At 46.1% G+C, this 22,819-nt stretch overlaps 1 protein-coding gene across 2 annotated transcripts in view; it reads right to left on the reverse strand.

Moving 5' to 3' along the window:
• ENKD1 (enkurin domain containing 1) overlaps positions 1–22,819 on the reverse strand; it is a 248,980-nt gene that overhangs the window by 139,457 nt on the left and 86,704 nt on the right. For both annotated transcript variants that reach the window (XM_033943272.1, XM_033943270.1), the window contains exon 4: positions 4,372–4,544. In XM_033943272.1, coding sequence (XP_033799163.1) covers positions 4,372–4,544 — 173 coding nt within the window. The remainder of the gene's footprint in view (positions 1–4,371; positions 4,545–22,819) is intronic.

Below are 22,819 nucleotides of genomic sequence, written 5' to 3' on the forward strand. Positions count from 1 at the left end.
CAAGAAACACTGGTGTATCATTCAATCACATGAAATGTTCAAAGACACTAAACTGTGAACAACTTATTCACTTGGAAGAAATCTTAAAGAAGTATTAAGTCCTTCCAATTTACATGGAAACAACCATCTAGCATTGTAGAACACTTCAAATGTGGATCATGCAAAAATTGTGCAGTAACTTTACAAAGGTGTTTGTCAATCCAGTTGACAATAAAATTTACATACTGAAACATTTCAGCAACTGTAACAGCAAATTTGCTGTGTACATAGTTATGTGTCCTTGCCACAAGGTTTATGTTAGAAAAATCATCAGACCTTTCAAATTGAGACACAAAATGGAAGCATCCCTTGTGACACATTGTATCAATATGAAACACTGTTTTGATGAGCTACAATGTTACATTATTGACAGGGTTGACAGCTACAGAAGAGGGGGGTAACCGCAGTAAATTGTTACTTCAAAGGGGACAAGAATGGATTTTCAGATTAAAATCCCTTGAGCCAACAGGATTAAACCTTGGCATTGAGTGGCATATATTTCTATAATCTTCAATATGCCACGAACTGCTGTCTGCCCAATTTATGGGGTGTGCATCACTTTGTGTAATGAACAAGAGTTTTTGGTTCAATGAATGACATCATCAGAGCACGTACATGCTCAAAGATTTACTAATTTGACTGGTCTTGATTTTTCTGTATTGTTTTTTTTCTCTTTTTCATATGTTATGCACTTAGATATGATGTGTACTGAAGGCCTTTTGTGCTGTCTTTTAGGGTCGTTTTTCACTCATTCATTTGACTCACGACTATTTTCAAATGGTCCAATAGCGCACCATCTTAACGTCCAGACACAGCGTAGTGGCACTGGCATTAATCTTGACTGAGTTAAAAGCGGGCTACACACATTTAGGCCCAGATTCAGTATAGGGCGCCTGTTCTCAGAAGCTGCCTAAATGGCTTTTGAGAATTGCACATAGATGCCCTATACAGAATCGCCCTAAGCCAACTAACCACCACTCTAACCGGCGCCTATAACATGAGAATTGCATTGCAACTGAACTGATGGCAGCAAGGGATCTCCCTGCCATGATCAGATTACAGATTAGCAGCAGTGGCTGTGTCCGCGGCAGGGTGTCGTTCCACACCCCCCCCCCCACCCACCGTGAAGACTACCAGCAGGAGGGATGCCCAGTCCCTCCTGCCGGGACACTCGAAGCCAGCCCCACCACCACCAAATGTCCGCAGCAGGCTGTACAGGCTGCTGCACATGTATTTCCATGCCCTCATGGTGACACTGAAGGGGAACAGGTGGTAGTGGTACAACATAATGTACCTCCTGTGTCTTAGGCACAGGAGGACAAGTGCCTCTGTCTCCTCTGTGATATAGTTAGGCTCCCTTCTTAGCGACATGGTCTTCTCCCACTCTGTCTCCCTATCCCCTCACTCCCAGAAAGAAACGTTTCTTCATATGAAGTATACAGTAGTACCACGGATTACGAGTATAATCTGTTCCAGGAGCATGCTCGTAATCCAAAATGCTCGTTTATCAAAGCGAGTTTCCCTATAGGAAATAATGGAAACTCGCTTTGATGCGTTCCCCCCCCCCCCCGAGAACCGGCATTGCTCCCCTCGAAGGCCCCCCCCTGCGATCAGGCACCCCCTCCTGCAATCCGGCACCCCCCTGCCTCGAACCGGCACCCCCCCCGCCACGATCCGACCCCCCCCGACACGATCCGACATTCCCCCCTGACACAATTGGGCACCCCCCCGCCACTTCTTACCCTCATCTGGGCACTCTAGAAGATCGGACTCCTCGTCTGCTGGGCCTTGAGCATCTGAGCATGCTCAAGGCCTGCGAGTTCACGTTCAGAACGTGAACTCGCAGGCCTTGAGCATGCTCAGATGCTCAAGGCCCAGCAGACGAGGAGTCCGATCTTCTAGAGTGCCCAGATGAGGGTAAGAAGCAGCGGGGGGGTGCCCAATTGTGTCGGGGGGATGTCGGATCGTGTTGGGGGGGGGGGGTCGGATCGTGTCGGGGGGGGGGTGCCGGATCGCAGGGGGGGGGGTGCTCGTAAATCAAGCCATGCTCGGTTTCCGAGGCACCGATTTTGCAAATGTTTTGCTCGTCTTGCAAAACACTCGCAAACCGGTGCACTCATAAACCGAGGTACCACTGTATATTTATTTATATATATATATATATATATATCTTAAATAATAAAATGCTAGCCCGCGCATGCGCAGTAGCGAAACGTGTTCCCCGATCCCTTTTCTGTCGGGATGTGGCCGCACGAGTGCGCATGCGCGCTTACTAGGTCACTGTCAGAAGACGAACCTTCACAGAGGGAGTGAACGCGGAGTCCTGTCCCTCAAACGTACGTCTCCTCCTTTGCCCGACTCCAGCCTCTGCTCTTCACCAGTCCTGCCTTTGATCCTGTCCCTGTTAAAACGGCTGCCAATAACAAAGCCAGATGCCATGGGTTCTTCCCTTTTGCCAAATTGCTAAAGGCTCTGCCGGTCTCGATCCTATCCATCTCTGAAGTTACTTCCTGATTTTGAGGGGCGGGATCGAGACTGGCAAAGCCTATAGCGATTTAGCAAGAGGGAAAGCCCCCGTGATGTCTGGCTTCGTTATTGCCAGCCGGTTTAGTGGGACCGAGACAGGACCGAAGGCAGGGCTGCTCACAAAGGTGCGCGCCGACAACTGAGCGCAAGACGGAGGTGCGCGCCGAAGAAAATTACAATTTTTAGGGGCTCCGACGGGGGGGTTTTGTTGGGGAACCCGGTACGCACCTCCGCGCTGCGCTCAATTGTCTGGGCGAGCCTTTGTCCCGGCGCGCTTTTGACCTGACACCCTCCTTCCAGCGGCCGGCAAACAACATGGAGGACTGCTTCCAGGAGGAAACGGCTTCCAGCTTTATATGTCAGGCCTGACTCGCGACTCCATTGGAAGAAGCAAGGAGTAAAAGGTGATGGGCAGAGAGAGAGATGAGGTGTTGGAGGAAAGAGGGGAGAGGATATGCTGGATGGAGGGAGCAAGACAGATACTGGTTAGAAGACTGAAAATAAAGGGGGAAGAGAGAGAAAGAGAAGATGCTGGAAGGGAGGAGTTAGCAAAAAAAACCAACAACAACAAAAAAACCCTAAAAACTCCCCAAAAAACAAACAACTGGAGAAATAGAAGCATATAGAGATGCAGAAAAATAAATGGAGGAAAACTGAAAGATAAGGTTGAAGTCAGAGATGGATGTAGGAGAGGAAGTGAAGACAGGAATGAGAGAAGAGCCAGATAGACTGTAAACCCTGGTAAGAAAATTGAGAGAAGAGAGCAGAAACTGGGATAAACATTAATAAAATGGCTAGACAATAAAAGTAGACTGCTTTCTTTTCATATTCCAAAGTGTATAGTGTTTTTTCTCTTTCTCTGCTGTTGAACTGCATATTGCTGGACAGGGAGAGCAGGAAGAGGTGCTGATGGACAGGGGGGGGAATGAAGGGAAGCCTACTGCTGGACAGGGGGAGCAGGAAGAGGTGCTGATGGACGAGGGAGCAGGAAGAGGGGGAGGTAAAATAAAGGGAAAAGGGCTGCTGTTGGATAAGGTGAGCAGTGATGGGGTGGGGGAGGACACAGGGGAGGTAAAAGGAAGGGAGAATGAACAGGGGGAGCAGACAAGGGGTGGTGGTGGACAGCCAAGGAAAAAAAAGAAAGATAGAAATACAGAAAGCGGCTAAGGAGAGAGAAAAAGAAATAAAGACACACACACACATATATATTCTAGCACCCATTAATTTAACGGGCTATAAGCCTAGTATATATATATATATATATATATATATATATAAGGTGCGGGGATGTTTTGTGATGAACAGTGACCTTGGCTGTGGACACACACTTTATAGACATTTATGTCAGCGATTTTCAAACCATGGTATCTATTTTGACCGTTGCTCTAATTATCACTATTATATTTTGAGTGTGTTCTGCAAAACGTCCAAACTCAGATTTGGACATCATATTGAAAATGCCCCCATCTAAATATTATTAGCATTTGACTTGTGACTTTTGGATTGTTGGGCAAGTTTTGCACACACACACAAGAAATAGTTACAAAATGAGAAAATCTGTGATGTGTTTTACTTATTGACACGCTGAGTCTGTCAGGACCCATTATTTGTCTTTTATAAGCACCTAATGGTAACACACAGTGAATTTTCTTTTGGAGTTCATTACACTGAGAATTTCCTCTCTCTAAAAAAAGAAGGTTTAAAAATATCTATATTTAAAAAGATTATTTCCTTATTATATAGTTTCATGGAATAGCAAAATGTTGAGGTATTAAGCATTCAGAGGAATGAGCAGAGGCAGTGTACCTGAAGTTTGCCTTTCACTTTGGATTCCACATGGTCATATTTCTGAGATTTCCACAGGGCTTTAACAGGTTTGGGTCGGCTGTGTTCCTTCTCCATTTCCTTCTCTCTGCATTTTTTCTGGATCTCTCTCATTCTCCGTACATTTTCCTTTTCATGATCCTTGGGATCTTTTCCTGGAGGATAAGGGAGGCAGATCTTTAGCTTATTCAGTAATCCTTTAATCCACTATCAAATGTAGCATCCTGAATCTGGCTGGAGCTCATCTTCCTTATTAATGATCAAAGAAACTCTAATCTTTGTGGATAGATGTATCTCTGACATTGGGCCAAATGAAAAACTCCAATCTGCATTATACCACACTAATCTGTTTAGTAGCTTTCAGTATTTTATCTATTAAACACATCAATATTTAGCAGTTTAAGGTTCACTGCAGCTTGCATTGGGGACCATTCTTATGCTCCAATAGACTGCTTTTAATGCTACACATTATTCATTTGTGAAATAAAAGCTTATTGAATGTATAGTATTAAAAGCGGTCTTTTGGAGTATAATTAAGGTCCCTGATACAGGTTTTGAAACAGAGAATCTCATCATAACACGGTCAATTATGGAGAAAAGACCACTCAATTATGGAGAAAAGTGATAGTGTTTTTAATACTACAAATGATAGCATTATGAATACATATTTATACATTTTCTACTGGGCACTTTACTCCAGATTCTATATATGGCACCCAAAATTGGGCACCAATATAAGATGTGCGCCTAACTAACCCCTCCCCCCTTTTACAAAACTACACAAGAGGTTTTTAGCACTGGCTGATTTGCTGAATGCTTTGCTCTGCTCCAATGGTCATAGAGTTCCTATTAGCATCAGAGCAGCGCAGAGCATTCAGTGCACCAGCCGGTGTTAAAAACCTCTTCTGGAGTACTGTAAAAAGGAGGGGAGGGAGGGAATTGGCTTGTAGAACCAATGCGTGCAAATTAGGTACAAACTGGCATTAATCTTATAGTGTACAACCCAAAGGGTGTTTGGCAATGGGAGGTACATGGGCAGGTCAAGGGCATGCCTAAAATTTGCATGCAGTATCTAATATAATAAAACGGTAAGCCGCGCATGCGCACTTCCTATGCGTGCGTCCGTTTTCCGTGAGCTGTAGCACACATAGGAAGTGCGCATGCGCGGCTTACGGTCTGGCCTCACGCGAGGCAAGACAAGTGGCTTGCGCGCTTTTCCCTGATCTCCACCGCTGCCGGCCGCTAGCACTCCCTGCCCTCCAACGGACTCTTCTCAGCCTTTGTAAGCGATATAGGAAATGTAAAGGCAGACCTACCGCTCCCCCAATTCCCCTTATCTCGGCGGCAGCAGCAACGGTGGCCCGGACAGTTTTCGCAGCCCTCCATCACCCTATGCGGGAGGGGGCTCTTCCAGCTCCATGCCGCCGCCGGGACGGGGTTTCGGGAGCCCTGTCATGCTGCAATACGGACAGAGACCTAGGCAATTAGGCGGAAGTGCCGGTCAGTCTCCCCGTTCTCAGGGTTTTCGAGGAGGCGGTGGTTGGGTCGGGGGTCAGACGCCGACGCCGCGCAGATCAAGCCCGAGGTATACGTCCCCTTATTCTAAATCCCCCGGACTCCAGCAGCAGCAGCACTAGCTCCAGCGGCGTAGGCAGCACTATAAACACGCTGCTTCGCGCCCTTCTCTGCTGATTTCCTCTGCCGCATCTCTGATGACATCATCGGAGACAGACGCGGCAGAGGAAATCGCCAGTAGAAGGCCGCGAAGCAGCGTGTTTATAGTGCTGCCTACGCGGCTGGAGCCCCGAGGTTTGTCGGCGGTGGGAGGGTCAGGAGCAGGCCGGATCGACAACGGCAGTAAAAGAAGGGGGAGGGGCCGAACGGAGCAGGGAAGATAAGGTAAGAAAAGGGAAAGGGGGTGTGGGGGAAAATGCTGCAACTGCTTCTACACAGGAAAGGGGGGGATAGGAGGGAAATGCTGTTGCTGCTGCATAGGGAACTGGGATGGAAATGCTGCTGCACAGGGAAATGGGGAAAAATGACAGACAGACAGCGGGACGGAGGGAGACAGAAAGAAAGAAAGACACAGGGGCAGGGAGAGGGACAGAAAGACAGACAGAGAAAGGGGGCCAGAGAGAGTCAGCGGGAGAGGGAAAGGGGGCTGCTTTGGGGGGAGGGGTGTGCTTGGGGCAAACAGCTTTGCTCTGGGGGGGAAGACAGAAGGGGCATGGAGAGACAGGGAGAGGGATAGGGGGCTGCTTTGGGGGGGAGGGGTGTGCTGGGGTGAGACAGAAGGGGCCATGGAGAGATAGGGAAAGGGGACAGACAGCTTTGCTCTGGAGGGGGAAGACAGAAGAGGGCCATGGAGACACATTTGGGGGGGAGGTGGGTGCTGGGGGCACACAGCTTTGCTCGGGGGGAGGGGGAGACAGAAGGATACAGACAGCGGCAAGGAGAGAGAGATAAAGAAACACAGACAGACAGACACATCTATTCTAGCACCCGTTAATGTAACGGGCTTAAAGACTAGTTATAGCATAACAGGGATGTGCACTCAAACTGGGCACCAGGAATTACATCCGATTTTAATAGGTGTAAGGCCTGATGCTCAAATTTGGGCACTGAAATTGGCACTCATTACTATTCTTTTTTTATTATGTTTAATATATTTATTAAGATTTTCAATAAAGTACTAGAAACATCACAAAGCAGTGCATTCCAAAAACTTTTACATGTGCACAAACCAAACCCCACCCGGCCCTCCGCCCTCCCCACATATCAATAGTGACAGCATCCAACAATCCATCATGTGGCGTGAGACCCCCTTCACAAATTCAGTAGATGTCCACGGGCCTGGGGTGTAAGGTCCATCCAAAAGTGCTCCCAAATCTGACAGAAGCGGCGACCCGGGGCCATGTCAAGGTCACCAGCCAGTCTCCGCTCCAAGGAAGCATGCACAATCATCAAAGATCTCCATTGGCTGTAAGTAGGCGGGTCCTGGGACAACCAGTTGGTCAAAATGGCTGTGTTTCCTAGAAGCACTGCCCTCGCTACAAAAGCTGTCATCCCTTTCAGTTTTGGTGTAGCAATGTTATAAAAACCGAATAATGCTCTGGGAGTAGGGAACCATCGCCTACCCCAGAGAGAGGTAATATAGTTGCACAGACAACGCCAGAATTGAAGAATATGAGGACAAGTCCAAAGCATGTGACCCAGTGAAGCATGTGCCTCTGCACACTTGGGGCAATTATGAGTAGGGGTAATTCCCAGCCTAGATGCTCTTTCAGGGGAAATATAAAGCCGCAGAACAATCTTCAATTGTAATTCCCAGTGAAAAACATTGGAGGACACCCTCCTAATATTTTTCAGCACCTGTTGCACCTGTTGAGCAGACAAAGAGCACTGCAGGTCTTCTGCCCAGGATGCCGCCAAGATGTCCAAGTTAGGTCCCACTTGACAGCCCGAAGGCCCAGTAAATGAAATTTAAGGGGGATCATCTGTTGAGCTGAGAAACTAAAGAGTTCAGAGAGAGCTTCACGGCTGTCTTCTGTGAAGTGTTCAACTGATAATGAACGGACATAATGTCGTATCTGGTAATAAACAAAAATATCCCTGGCTGGTAAATCAAACGTATGACATAAGGTTGCAAAGGAGGCCAGGTGTCCATCCTCCGAAAACAACTGAAATAAATTTCATAAGCCTTTTACAGCCCGTCGTTGAAATGAAACATTTTGTAATCCCGGCAAAAATGCACCATTGGCCTGAATGGGCAAATACATAGAAACCACAGATGACAGCTTGGCACTTTTACAAAGCCACTGCCACGTCCGCTGAGCCAGGGCAAAAATAGGGTAATTTGCCACCACCGAGCGGAGGGTCGGATCAGTGACATGTAACATATAACTGATATAGTAAGGAGCCATTAATGACAGTTCTATTGGGGTAGCTGTAAAATAAGAAGTACCTCTAAAGCAATCATTAATGTGTCTCATCTGGCATGCCAAGGCATACCAGTGAATGTTCAGCAAGCCATATCCTCCCTTTTCCCTAGGCAGGTACATCCGAGGAAGTGTCATGTGGGGGTGTCTACCCTCCATATAAATCTTTGTAAGCCCTTGGTAAGGGATAAGTGATAATAAAGGAAGCACCTGGAATCTGTACAACCATTTGGAGAAAAGCACCATATTATACAGGGCCACACATCCCACCACTGAGAGGGGAAATGTAGACCAAATCTGTAGTCTATGTAAAGTATCAGACATTAAGGGGGAGATATTGCATCTATATAGAGTCGTGAGATCTCTTGGAATCCAGACCCCCAAATATTTGATAGAGGCCGAAGCCCATGTGAAAGGGAACTCCCCCACCCAAGACTGTTGCAGCGCCAGCGGGCTAGTTAGGGCAGTGGACTTTCTGTAATTTAAGGTGAATCTCGAATAAAATCAGAATTCTTCTAAAGCTTGTAATAGATGGGGAATGGAGTGACTCGGACTTGTCAAAGTAAATAGTAAATCGTCTGCAAAAGCTAACACTTTGACAGGAAGGTCAGAAAAATCTACCCCAAGTATATCCTTGTCCTGTGAGATGGTACGAAGAAATGGTTCCAGATAAAGTAAAAAAAGCAAAGGGGAAAGGGGACAGCCTTGACTAGTGTCCCTCTCTATTGGGAATGGGTCAGTGATTATGTCATTAATCAAAAGGCGCACCTTTGGATTCGTGTATAAAGTCTTTATTGCTCGAGCATACCACCCAGTCAATCCTTTGTAAGTAAGCACCTCAAATAAGTATGTCCAGTCCACTTGGTCAAAAGCTTGTGCGGCGTCTAAACTAAGTAACGTCATGGGCGTGTTGTGAGCTTGCGTGTGTGTCAGTGTTAATATCGCCTTACGGACATTATGTACTGCCTGCCGACCTCTCACGAATCCCACCTGGTCCGGAGCGATGAGATTGGGGAGAAATAGCGCCAATTGATCTGCCAGAATTTTAGACAGAATTTTAATGTCTACATCTAGGAGCGATATAGGTCTGTAGGACTCAGGAGCCTCCCAGGTTTCAAAATTAAAGTAATTAAGGCCTCATTGGTGTCCTCCGGAAGTTGCCCTCCCTCAATAGCCTGATTATAATATTCGCGTAGCGGGAGCCCAATCTGAGGTGATAACAACTTATATAATTCGGCTGTGAAGCCATCTGGCCCTGGGGCCGAGTAATTCCGCTGTGTCTGAATGGCTTTCTATAATTCTTTAATCATAATATGAGCATTTAGAGAGTGCGTGTCCTGCTCTGGCAATTTAGGGAAGCCGGAATCCTCCAAATAGTCCCGAATGAGGGGCCCGGCCCCCGAGTCCCACCTGCCATAAATTCCCTGAAAGTGGTTGCGGAACGTCCGCACTATCAAATAGGTAGAATGTTGCAATTGACCCGTGCCATCTCGAAGACCAAAGACAAAGCGCTGTCCCCGAGCGATTCCCATAATGATGATATTGAAACTTCTGGTAAAACAACATCTTGACTGTGCGCTCATGTATATGTGAATTAAGGGCCGTCTCCACAGAGACTAGTTGTTCTTTGTGAGCTCGGGACGGCTGTTGGGTATACCAGCGTTTGGCTACTGCTAACTCTCATTCCAAATGAACAATGCCTCTAGACAAGCGTCTATTGCGATCTATAACATACGCAAAACAATCTCCTCTAAGAACCACCTTGGCTGTGCTCCAAAATAGTACGGGGTCCTGCCGGTGTTGACCATTAAACTCTAAAAATTCTTCCCATTTACTTATCAAGTATGTTTTAAAATGGTCATCCCGATACAAGTAACTAGGAAAACGCCAACGGGTCGGGCCCCGCAAACCAATGCCCACATTCACATCTATCCAAATCAGTGTGTGATCGGATACCGCCGCGAGGCCAATAACCGCGGAGTCTAGAAAGGCCTGGCTTGTGGAGAGAATGTAATCTATTCTAGAAAGTGTGCCATGCACCTGCAACCTATGGGTAAAGTCTCTTTTGGTTGGGTGCAATAGGCACCACGGATCAATCAAGTCCAATGCCGCACATCTGCGCTGTCCCTGTAGATGTCCCTGGAGAGGAGCGGTCACTACCCGGGTCGAGTACTTGATTATAATCACCCGCCAGAAATACCTGGTCTGTCACCCGCTCAAGCAACAGAGCTGTAATACATTCAAAAAAGGAGTGTAAATGTTTAAAAGGTAAAACGAGTATGTTCCCATTGTCAGATAAAGCAACAAGTTATCTGCCCTGTGGATCACTGTCTACAAGGATTTGCGAATTCATATCGCCACTCCAGCTCGCTTCTGCGGTGAGGATGCTGCATACACTACTCCCACCCAGGATCTTCCCAATTTGGAATGTTCTAGATCAGTCAGGCAGGTTTCCTGCAGGCAGACTTATGACGTTTCAACTGGGTCAATATTTTTGTTCTTTTGATAGGGGAAGTAATACCCAACACATTCCAAGATATAATTCTTAACATAGTGGCCATGGCCAAATTAGGGTATAAAATACTATGTCAAACAATAGCAACTGCCATATAGGTGACCCATCACGGGTTTCCAGCCTAACCCCGATGGCCAATGTATGAACGGGTCCCACCCCCACCCATCTTCCAGTTCAACTAAAACTAACCATCAAGCTTCAGGATCAAGTCCCACCAGCCCACATTTCCTAAGGAAGGTCACATACCGCCACATGTACAAAACACCATTACCCACACCCACCCCACACCCAACTTCCACACCCTCCCTCCCCAATCCCTCATTTCGAAACTATCACAGCTATAGACACCACACCAAGGTGGCTCTAGAGGTGTGAAAGATCACGAATAAGTGCCTCCCTGAGCCCTGAGTCCCCATCACATCTAGGTACAGGGGCCACCCCTGCTGCTCTGGATCCTCAGCCATAGCAATAATTGGGTACTGAACTATACCTCATCCACCAAAACATTGCCAATACAATAATAGAAAAATGCACACAGAAGTAAAACAGTAGAGCCAAGTATCAGAATAAATGCAATAACTAAGGCAGAGCAGCTGTAGACCCCCCAAAAATCAGGGAATCAGTGAGCTGCACCACCACCAAACCAAGGGCTATACAACAATGCAAAGGAGAAACCAAACTATGTTACCCAACACTGTCAATTGAGGTCCTGTGAATGAAGCACGTGGGTGTTCAGGTAGTTCGCTGCCTCCAGAGAGGAATCAAAGGTATGCCACTGGCCTTGATGATGTATGCGCAGAATTGCTGGGTAGGTAAACATAAACTGCATCTTTTTATCTGCCAAGGTGGAGCAAAGCAGGTAAAACAATTTCCTTTTCTTGGTCAGCGCCGCGGAATAATCCTGAAAAATACGCACTTCCGACTCTTCATATTTCAAGGACTCCCGAAGCTGTTTGTACTGTCGCAGAATTTCCACTTTATGGTTATAATTAAGCAATTTAATGATGACCATCCTCGGGCGTGCCTCTCGAGTGTGTTCCCTGCCCAAACGATGTGCCCGCTCCAGGCAGATAGGGCCTAGGACCTCCCTCATGGTGAAGGTTGCACCCAGCCATGTCTCCATGGCCCGCAATAAGGCAGCCCCAGACACCATCTCTGGAATGCCAAGAAAATGCAGATTAGACCTGCGGGACCGGTTTTCCAGGTCTTCAATCCGCTCAGCTTGCGCCTGGTGAGAGCCCGCAGGTCTTGCAGGGTTTGATCCTGATCCCCCTAAGTGCCTTCCAGTTTGGAAATGTGGGCCTCTACTTCAATGGTGCGGCGGGTGGTGTCTGCTAACATATTTTCTAGCCGCTGTAATTGGTGAGAAAGGCGCTCAATACCAGGCTGCACCGCCATGGTGACCCCCTGCGTGATGTCCCGCAGCGCTTCAGGTGCGAGCTGGCTGACCGCGGCTGGAGTTCCTGGCGCCATTTTGTCTGCATCTGGCAGCGGCCGATCGCGATCTTTCTTAGCATTGCGCCTGGCCATCTGCGGTGCCGGGGACGAAAGAAATCTGTCCATGTGGCAAGAGAAAGAAAAAAAGGTACCTTCCGACCGGCTCACAAGCAAGGCAGGGTGGCTGTGCGGGACAATTGGCGACTCGGGGCCCGGGAGTTCAGGCAGCATACGTCTGCCTCAGCCTACCGCATCACGTGATATCATAGAAAATGGCTGCGTTGTAGTCTTGAGAGACTACAGGAACTCACGGCAGCCATTTGTTATGAGTGATCTGCATGGGGCAGCAGCGTAGGAAGATCGCTCCTGCCCTGAAAGCCCACTAGACCACCAGATAAGGTCTGGGATGCTGGGAGTGAGGCGGGAAGATCTGAAATGAGGCGGGGGTGGTCAGAGCCGGCAAAAAACTTATTTGCAATTTTTCACACTTTCTCGGTATGGCTCTGCACCCAACCCCCGCGAATACCGAAGGAGAAGTTTCATTCCTCGAGATTTTCTTCATATCTATGAAGGTTCTCAACTGTTGAGGTTCAAAGAATATGTGCTTTAACCCAAGATACCTCACCACACATTTACAGGGGTATACCAGCAAAAAAGTAGCACCGAAGGATCTAATCTCCTCCCTCATGACTAGAAACAACTTCTGGACTAGATACAGTTAGTAGGGTTTGTATCCATTGCAAGAGTGGGGTGCGAAATAGTGTACTGGAGGCTTTCAATAGGTATGGGGGGCAGTGGTTGAGGTCGCAAGTTGCGTGGCTATATTTGTTGCAGTTTGTTAAAGTCTGACCATAGTATTGGTGAGAAGTGGGACCATGTTCTGTCTGCTGCAACTGCTTCTATTTCTGTGGAGGGTGTTGTGATCTCTTCTAGGTGCGTAGGTGTTCCAATGAAGGTGGATCATATGGTTGTGATTTTGTCTTTGAAGAATGTTGCTAAGATGGTGGCTTGGGGACATTGTTGCTTGTCAGGTAGAGTTTGGTGTTTGTGAGTTCTTTTAGTAGTTGGAATAGTTTTTTTGTGTCTTGGGTTTCTTCTCCTATTTGCTTTGTGTAGTATGTTTTTCTTTTGATTTTTTTTGTATTCTCGGTTCAGTTTTCTCCATGTTGCTTTTGTGGAATCTTGACTGTTTTTCCTCCATTTTCTTTCTAGTTGTCTGCATTGTCTTTTTAGTAGAAGAAGTTCATTGTCGAACCATTTGTCAGATTTTCTATGGATTTTGGTTTTGGTTTGTTCTGGAGCTCAGCTAGGGTTGCTGCGCTTAGTTGGCTCAATTGTGAGATGAAGTTTTTGGGGTTATAGTCTTGGATTATGGCGTCTGTTTTCATCCAGAAGTTGGTGGGGTCGATGTGCTTACGTGAGATGTAAGTTATTTTTTGTGTTTTTGGTTTGTTTTTGTTGTTGGTCCAGTTGATGTTGAAGGAGTACATATAGTGATCTGACCAGAGGGAGCGATACCAGGTTCCATTTGATGTGTGAATTTCTGGTTGTGTTTGTTGCTGGGTCATGTAGGCAGCAATGTCGAGTTGGTGGCCTTTTTCATGAGTTGTTTGTGGGTCTAATATCTTGTATGTTAAGGCCTCAAGGTAAGATAGTAGGGTTTCTACTTGTTTGGAGGATTGGTTTTCGAGGTGGAGGTTTAGGTCTCCTAGGATTAAGTTGTAGGTTGTCGTTAATGAGTTTTGGTAGATAAAGTCTTCAAATTTTGGTTTTGCTGTGTTCCAGTTTCCTGGTGTTATATAGCAAAGCATGCAGTTTAGAGAGTCTGAGAGGTGACAGGCTAGTAAGTCCATGTATGGGGTAGTAATTTTATCTTGTATTTTTATGTCTATGATGTTTTTGGCTATGATGGCGATTCCTCCTCCTCTTTTGTTTTCTCTGCAGACCACTATCATTTTGCCTCCTTAAGGGCGAACTTCTGTTATTCTGGGGTCTGTTTCAGAGATAAGCCAGATTTCAGTGAGAAAGAGGCAGTCTAGTTTTTCCCTTTCTATTCAGTTTTTTATGTGATCTGTTTTTGGGCCTATGGCTCTTATGTTAAGGTAAGCACATGTGAGATTGGTGTAGTTTGTTAGTTCGTTGTGGGTTGTTTTCGGATAGATGAGCGATCTTTGGTAAGGTGCATTTTGGTCTTCTAGGGGTTAGTCGGTCTTCTTCTTGTTATTTGTGTGTTGGGGTGGTAGGTGTAGGTCTGGTAGTGTGTGTATCTGTCTGTTGTCATTCGTCTGGATGGGTGGAGAATTCCACTAGTGTTTGATATAGTTGGTATTGGGAAGATGTTGCTTGCTGTTGTCTTCCGGTTGGCTAGGATCAGGGCAATCAGTAAGATAGCTTGTATGTGTTTTTGTGGTGTAGTTAACGTTTTGAGAGTTAGTGTGTCTGGTAGTGTGATTGTATGAAACCAAGCTGTAGGTTGGTAGTTCGGTCTCCTCTCGGTCGTTTTGCTAAATGGCGCTCGTTAATGCGTCTTTGATGTGTGTCGAACGGCTGTGTGCCGTTATGGTTGTGTCTTTTTAGTGGTTTGGTGGGTTGTGTCTTTTGAGTGGTTTATGAACTTCTCCCGGCTGCTACCGGAGAAAGGCAGGTAGAAATTCAAATTGTTCCGCTGAGCCTTCAAATTGGCTCAGCGGGTTGTAATGTTGGGGAGGGGCGGAGTGTGCTCCCAAGCCCGATGAAGTCCTCCCGACTGCTATCGGAGATAAGCAGGTAGATGTTCAAACTGTCCTGATGAGCCTTCCAACTGGCTCAGTGTGTTGTAGCGTCGGGGAGGGGCAGAGTGTGCTCCCACGCCCGATAAAGTCCTCCTGACTGCTATCTGAGAAAGGCAGGTAGATGTTCAAACTGTCCTACTGAGCCTTCCAACTGGCTCTGCGGGTTGTAGTGTTGGGGAGAGGTGGCAGAGTGTGCTCCCACACCCGAAGATGTCCTCCTGACTGCTATCATAGAAAGGCAGTTAGAAATTCAAACTGTTCCGCGGAGCCGTCCAACTGGCTCAGCGGGTTGTAGAGTCGGGGAGGGACGGAGTGTGCTCCCATGCCCGATGCAGTCTTCCCAACTGTTAACAGAGAAAGGCAGATAGACGTTCAAACTGTCCCACTGAGCCTTCCAACTGGCTCTGCGGGGTGTAGTGTTGGGGAGGGGTGGAGTGTGCTCCCACGCCCAATGAAGTCCTCCCGATTGCTACCGGAAAAGGCAGGTAGAAGTTCAAACTGTCCCCCTGGGCCTTCCAACTGGCTCAGCAGGTTGTAGCGCCAGGGAGGGCGGAGTGTGCTCCCACGCCTGATGTAGTCCTATCAACCGCTACTGGAGAAAGGCAGATGGAATATCAAACTGTCCTGCTTGGCCTTCCAACTAGCTCAGCGTGATGTAGCGTCGGGGAGGGGCAGAGTGTGCTCCCACGCCCGATGAAGCCTCCCGACTGCTACCAGGGAAGGGCAGGTAGAAATTCAAACTGTCCTACTGAGCCTTCCAACTGGCTCTGCGGGTTGTAGTGTTGGGGAGAGGGGGCAGAGTGTGCTCCCACGCCCGAAGATGTCCTCCTGACTGCTATCATAGAAAGGAAGTTAGAAATTCAAACTGTTCCGCGGAGCCGTCCAACTGGCTCAGCGGGTTGTAGAGTCGGGGAGGGACAGAGTGTGCTCCCATGCCCGATGAAGTCTTCCCAACTGTTAACGGAGAAAGGCAGATAGACGTTCAAACTGTCCCACTGAGCCTTCCAACTGGCTCTGTGGGGTGTAGTGTCGGGGAGGGGTGGAGTGTGCTCCCACGCCCAATGAAGTCCTCCCGATTGCTACCGGAAAAGGCAGGTAGAAGTTCAAACTGTCCCTCTGGGCCTTCCAACTGGCTCAGCAGGTTGTAGCGCCAGGGAGGGCGGAGTGTGCTCCCACGCCTGATGTAGTCCTATCGACTGCTACTGGAGAAAGGCAGGTGGAATATCAAACTGTCCTGCTTGGCCTTCCAACTGGCTCAGCGAGATATAGCGTCGGGGAGGGGCGGAGTGTGCTCCCATGCCCGATGAAGCCTCCTAACTGCTACCAGGGAAGGGCAGGTAGAAATTCAAATTGTCCCGCTGGGCCTTCCAACTGGCTCAGCAGGTTGTAGCGTCGGGTGGGGGCAGAGTGTACTCCCACGCCCGATGAAGTCCTCCCGACTGCTACCAGAGAAAGATAGGCAGAGATTCAAATTTTTCCGCTGAGCCTTCCAACTGGCTCAGCGGTAGTAGCGTCGGTGAGTGGCAGGGTGCTCTCCCACGCCCGAGGATTAGAAACATAGAAATATACGGCAGATAAGGTCAACGGCCCATCCAGTCTGCCCACCCTAATGACCCTCCCCTGCCTTTACCCTGCGAATAGATCCCACGTGTCGATCCCATTTGGCCTTAAAATCAGGCACGCTGCTGGCCTCAATCACCTGAAGTGGAAGACCATTCCAGCGATCGACCACCCTTTCGGTGAAAAAGAATTTCCTGGTGTCACCGCACAGTTTCCCGCCTCTGATTTTCCACAGATGTCCTCTTGTTGCCGTGGGACCCTTGAAAAAGAAGATATCCTCCTCTGCATCGATGCGGCCCGTGAAATACTTGAACATCTCGATCATGTCTCCCCTCTCTCTGCGCTCCTCGAGCGAGTATAGCTGTAATTTATCTAACCGTTCTTCGTACGGGAGATCTTTCAGTCCCGAGACCATCCGGGTGGCCATTCTCTGGACCGATTCCAGCCTCAGCACATCCTTACGGTAATGCGGCCTCCAGAATTGCACACAGTATTCCAGGTGGGGTTTTACCATAGATCTATACAAAGGCATAATGACCTCAGGCTTATGGCTGACGAAACCCCTGCGTATGCAACCTATGATTTGTCTTGCCTTGGATGAAGCTTGCTCCACTTGATTGGCAGCCTTCATGTCCTCACTGACAATCACCTCTAAGTCTCGTTCTGCTACCGTTCTTGTTAGGATCTCGCCATTAAGGGTATAAGTCCTGCATGGATTTTGGGTACCCAGGTGCATAACTGCATTTTTTGGCATTGAAGCTGAGCTGCCATGTCTTAGACCAGTTCTCTAGTAAGAGTAGATCGTGCATCATATTGTTGGGCATTGAATTTTGGGTAGTGCTTTTGCCCACTACATTGCTTTTGCCCACTACATTGCTTAGTTTGGCGTCATCGGCGAATAATGTTATCTTACCTCGGAGTCCTTCTGCCAAGTTCCGTATAAAGATATTGAATAGTATCGGGCCTAAGACCGAGCCCTGGGGCACTCCGCTGATCACCTCCGTCATTTCAGAGGGGGTGCCATTCACCAGTTCCCAACCCACTTCGTCAATGTGTCGCCCAATCCTATGGAACTCATCTTGCTGAGCAACCTGCAATGAGGTACGCTATCAAATGCTTTGCTAAAGTCCAGGTATATGATGTCCAGGGACTCTCCAACATCTAGCTTCCCCGTCACCCAGTCAAAGAAGCTGATCAGGTTGGATTGGCAGGATCTCCCCTTAGTAAATCCATGTTGACGGGGATCCCGTAGGTTCTCTTCATTCAGGATCGTATCTAATTGGTGTTTGATTAGAGTTTCCATTAGTTTGCTCACTATTGATGTGAGACTCACTGGTCTGTAGTTTGCTGCTTCTGTCTTGGAGCCTTTCTTGTGGAGTGGAATGACGTTAGCCTTCTTCCAGTCCAACGGGATGGTACCTGAACTAAGGGAGAGGTTGAAGAGCGCTGACAGCGGCTCCGCCAAGACATCACTCAACTCCCTGAGCACCCTGGGGTGCAGGTTGTCCGGTCCCATTGCCTTGTAAACCTTGAGGTTTGACAGCTCACCGTAGACACTGCTGGGCGTAAATTTGAAATCGCTAAATGGGTCAACTGAGTCAGCCCTTGTCTGTAGCTGAGGGCCATGCCCCGGTGCTTCTCGGGTGAAGACAGAGCAGAAGTATTCATTTAACAGTTGGGCTTTTTCTGAGTCCTTTTCCACATAGTCTCCGTCTGGTTTTCTAAGACGTACTATTCCTCCTGAGTTTTTACTTCTGTCACTGATATACCTGAAGAATGATTTATCTCCCTTCTGGATGTTCTTTGCTAGAGATTCCTCCATGTTGAATTTAGCCTCCCTGACTGCTGTTTTGACGGCTTTTGACTTGGTCAGGTATTCTGCTCTGGAGTCCTGTTCCCTTGATTGTTTGTAAGAGATGAATGCTTTTTTCTTTTCTTTGATGAGGTCTGAGATCTCCGCAGTGAACCATTGTGGTTTATTGTTTCTACGGCGTTTACTTACTAGCTTAACATAACGGTTTGTCGCTTCCTGTATGGTGGCTTTCAAAGTCGACCACATTTCTTCCACACTATCGGTTTCTGCTTGGCTTTGTAGCATCTGGTGAACAAAGTCACCCATCTCTTGGAAGTTTGTGTCCTTGAATTTGAGGACCTTGGATTTAGTGAAGCCTTTCCCAAGATTGAACCATATCATGTTGTGGTCGCTGGAGGCCAATGTGTCTCCCACCGAGACCTCTGTGACACTTTCACCATCGGTAACAGGTCCAGTATTGCCTGATCCCTTGTTGGGTCCAACACCAGTTGTCTGAGATGTGTATTCCCTTCAAAGAGTTTAATAGCCTCCTGCTGCTGCTGGAAGCAGCGGTAAGTGTGCCCCAATCCACATCAGGCATGTTGAAGTCACCTAACAATACTGTGTCCCCACGCTAATTGCGCACATGCGTACTTATAGCTTTCTAGGGTTGTAAAATGAAAATGAAATTAAAAAAATAATGATGCAAAATATTTTCATAAAATCCAAAAATCTTATTTTTTATTAGATATCAATATTAGGTCATAAGTGTACGCAATTAATTTTATTTGCAAATCAATTGAGTATCTTTTGCATCAGAGAATTATTACAGAAGCCAAAAACGCTGGCCTTGCTCCTAACAATTCCAATGTCTTATCAATTACACGTCCATATATATCCTAAATGACGACATTCCTTCGTTACAATCCATCTGCAGTCTAATTGGTTCACATTATTTATTCCCATATAAGGCTAGCTTCATATAGGCGTGTCACAAATTACATTCTTATATCTAAAAAGTTACATTCTCACATTAAGCTTACATATTTTATAAAAAGAAGAAATACATAGATCAATATTATAATACACTTACAAAACTCCTCAGATTTTATATTCTTTCCTGTAAATGTCAGTGTTCTTCTCTATTCTGAGATCTTTGTCTCACAAAGACTGAACAAAGAAAAGATGGAAAGGAGCAGGTACCCCTCCCATCAAGGTTCTACGTAGAAAAAAGTTGCTCTCCAATGAAGTAGAAAAAGTTGCTCAAGGTCAGAGGTCAAACACCATCTGTTGCCTTATCAGGATCTCTTCAGGATTTCAGATATATGAAGATTAAAATAAACTATATTCCTAATCTTTATATTCCTAATCTACATTGGTTTTTTTAACATATTACCTATAACTACCTAAGTAAATTTCTATTATATAATTTTTCCTAACTTTCTGATAGCTAACTTTGGATCAATTCATACCATGATACACATATGGTTTAGATTTGTCCTTAGCAAACTCAAGTCATGGTAAACCAGGGCCCCCTGGTATGTGGATACCAGGTCAAAAGCCAACTCCTGTCTGCCTACATTTCCCTGAGGATTGGCCTAGTTCAGGCTGGTCACTCTAACACAAAGAAACTCTATAAGAAACCTAATCTTCTCATCTGGAGTACATTTGATATGGTAGTCATCAATCACAAAAATGTCTTAGCTTGCCTCCCTATATCCATCAAGCACATGACATATATCAAATCCATATGGTAACTTAAAGTCCCTGTTTTTAAACTTTTTTTATTTCTGATCATTTTATTCCAGATTATCCAATTTTCATTTATTAATTCATAGCTACTAATCCACATTCTCACTTGCTCTTGGATCAGGCCTTATCTAATAGTTTTTCTTTTCTTTCTAGCTAGTAAATCCTGATGCAATGTGAGAAAGTGTAATAGCTGAATTTTTTTTATTTCATGTTTGCTCATTCTTACCTGCCCAGGTAAACAAAGCTGGCCCCAAAACTACTTAAGGTATAGGACCAGGTCCTTAACGCAAGGTGATAATCTCTATATCTCCAATCAATTCCATATCCAGGTCATCCTGTTGTCTTGGGGGTCTGTAAATAACGCCAAGATACAGGCATTTGTCCTTCCCTCTGGCCAAATTAACCCAAAGGGATTCCCCAGTGTATTGGACATCTGTGATTCTTGTGACCTTAATGTCATCTTTTGTATATAATGCTACATCTCCTCCCAATCTGCCCTCCCTGTCCCGGCGAAGCAGGTTGTAACCTGGTATGACCATGTCCCACCCGTGGGAGTCTGTGAGCCAGGTCTCAGATACTGCCACCACATCCAGGTCGGCATTCCTTATTTCTGTTTCCAGATCCAGTATCTTGTTTCCCAAGCTGTGTGCATTAACGTACATAGCCTTCCATGTTGTGTTTTTATTACGTCTTAGTGGGGATATTCCCGTTTGAGTTACTTGGACACTTTTAGCATTATTCGCATATTTTGCATTTTCCCTAGACCCAGAGCTATATCGTGTACCTGACCCGGACTCCCCAGACCCAGAGCTATAGTGTGTACCTATCCCAAATACGGAAATGTGTGTATCCTGTGGGGAAGTTCCCGCATGGGCTACTTGAATTCCTTTCATACAATTTGCAATGTGTGTACCCCCTCTGGACCCAGGATTACAATGTGTACTGCCCTTAGTCCCGGAATTACAGTGTGTACACTCCCCCGACCCAGAATTGCAATGTGTACTCCTCCTAGATCCAGAATTACAATGTCACCCAGAATTATAATGTGAACCTTCCCTAGACTCGAAAGTGTGTATACTACTTATCTCAGCCTTAAAAAAGTATTGACAGTTTAGCACACCAGGTAGGTAATTTGTGCCCGTACCCTCCCCCAACACCTAGTTGGGGGAGGGTACGGGCGATAGGTAGAGAACAATGGTGCATCTAATGGAGAGAAGGATGGTGTATCCAATGTATCCAGGTAGGGAAGAATGGTGTATCCAATGGAGAGTGGAAGATTTTTTTTTTTTAATTTTTTAGAACTAGAGAGGTTTTTTTTTTGTTTTTTTTTAGAGTTGGAGAGTTTTTGGAGAGTCCAGAGTTGGAGAGTTTCCTGTCTGTTTCCTTCCCTTTAGAGTTGGAGAGTTCTCCGGGTTCCCCCCCCCCCCTTTTTTTTTTTTTTTTTAGAGAGATGGAGAGCTTTCCAGAATTGGATCCGTTCAAACCACAAACAGATGAGCCATGCGGCCCATCGTCCGAGTGGGCAGCTCCTCCAAATCTCCTCCGATGGCTGGTCACAGATCAGGCGGTTTTTTCAAAGCAAACACTGGTTCCCTAGGAGCTCAAGCCTTATGGGCCATTCCTGTTCCCTGTGTGTGTCTCACAGTCCCAAAACTCGAGGCTCCCCGGCAGCGGCGAAGTTTTACTTTTAGATTCAGGATGCGTGCCTTGCAGTTCCAGCACGCGCGGCTCCTCCTCCCCAAATCAGAGAGACAATTCAGGAAATGATATAATAGCTCCAAATTAATCAACACACAAAATTACAAAGAAGCTATTTGGTTATATTTTAGCCTATTTTGATATTCTTCTGAAATTTTTAAAATTTATATAGCAGTTTTATCCAATGATTTCATAAATATACATTCAATAAAACACATTATTTCACATATTACAAACAAGAGCCCTCCCAATCAAACCACCCTTGTGAAATGTATTGTTCCTTAGATGATTAAAACTGTTCACTGCATGCCAGCAAAATTGCTGTTTGTAAAATCCTTATTGCCAAACACTCTGACAATCTTCTTTCATCAAATAACTCCCTGCTCAATCAGTTGCTGTTCCAGTAGAGTTTAAACAGTCTAGCCCGATATAGAGCTGTGCTTCGCTATAAAACAATGGTCTCAAACTCAAATCCTTTGCAGGGCCACATTTTGGATTTGTAGGTACTAGGAGGTCCTCAGAAAAAAATGTCTTATTAAAAAAATGACAATTTTGTATGAGTTAAAACTCTTTATAGTTTATAAATCTTTCTTTTTGGCTAAGTCTTAATAATAATATTGTAATTTATAGCTAAAGAGACATATGATCAAGAAACTGTTTTATTTTACTTTTGGATTATGATAAACAATATACCGAGGGCCTCAAAATAGTATTTGGCGGGCCATGAGTTTGAGACCACTGCTATAAAGCGTCTTCACAAGCTATGACTGAATAGGGCTCCCACTCCACTCTAAACATTCATAAACACAATATTTCATCAAACCACAATATATCATATAACTTTTTACCAATTAACACACTTCAATCATTTGACAATATCTTTTAAACCTCCTTTGTTTATCATACTGCAGTAACACAGGTTTTTTTTAGCATCAGGTCTTCCACATTTAAGAAAACCATACACCAA

The sequence above is a fragment of the Geotrypetes seraphini genome, chromosome 4, assembly GCF_902459505.1.
Source record: "Geotrypetes seraphini chromosome 4, aGeoSer1.1, whole genome shotgun sequence".
NCBI classification, from domain to species: Eukaryota; Metazoa; Chordata; class Amphibia; order Gymnophiona; family Dermophiidae; genus Geotrypetes; species Geotrypetes seraphini.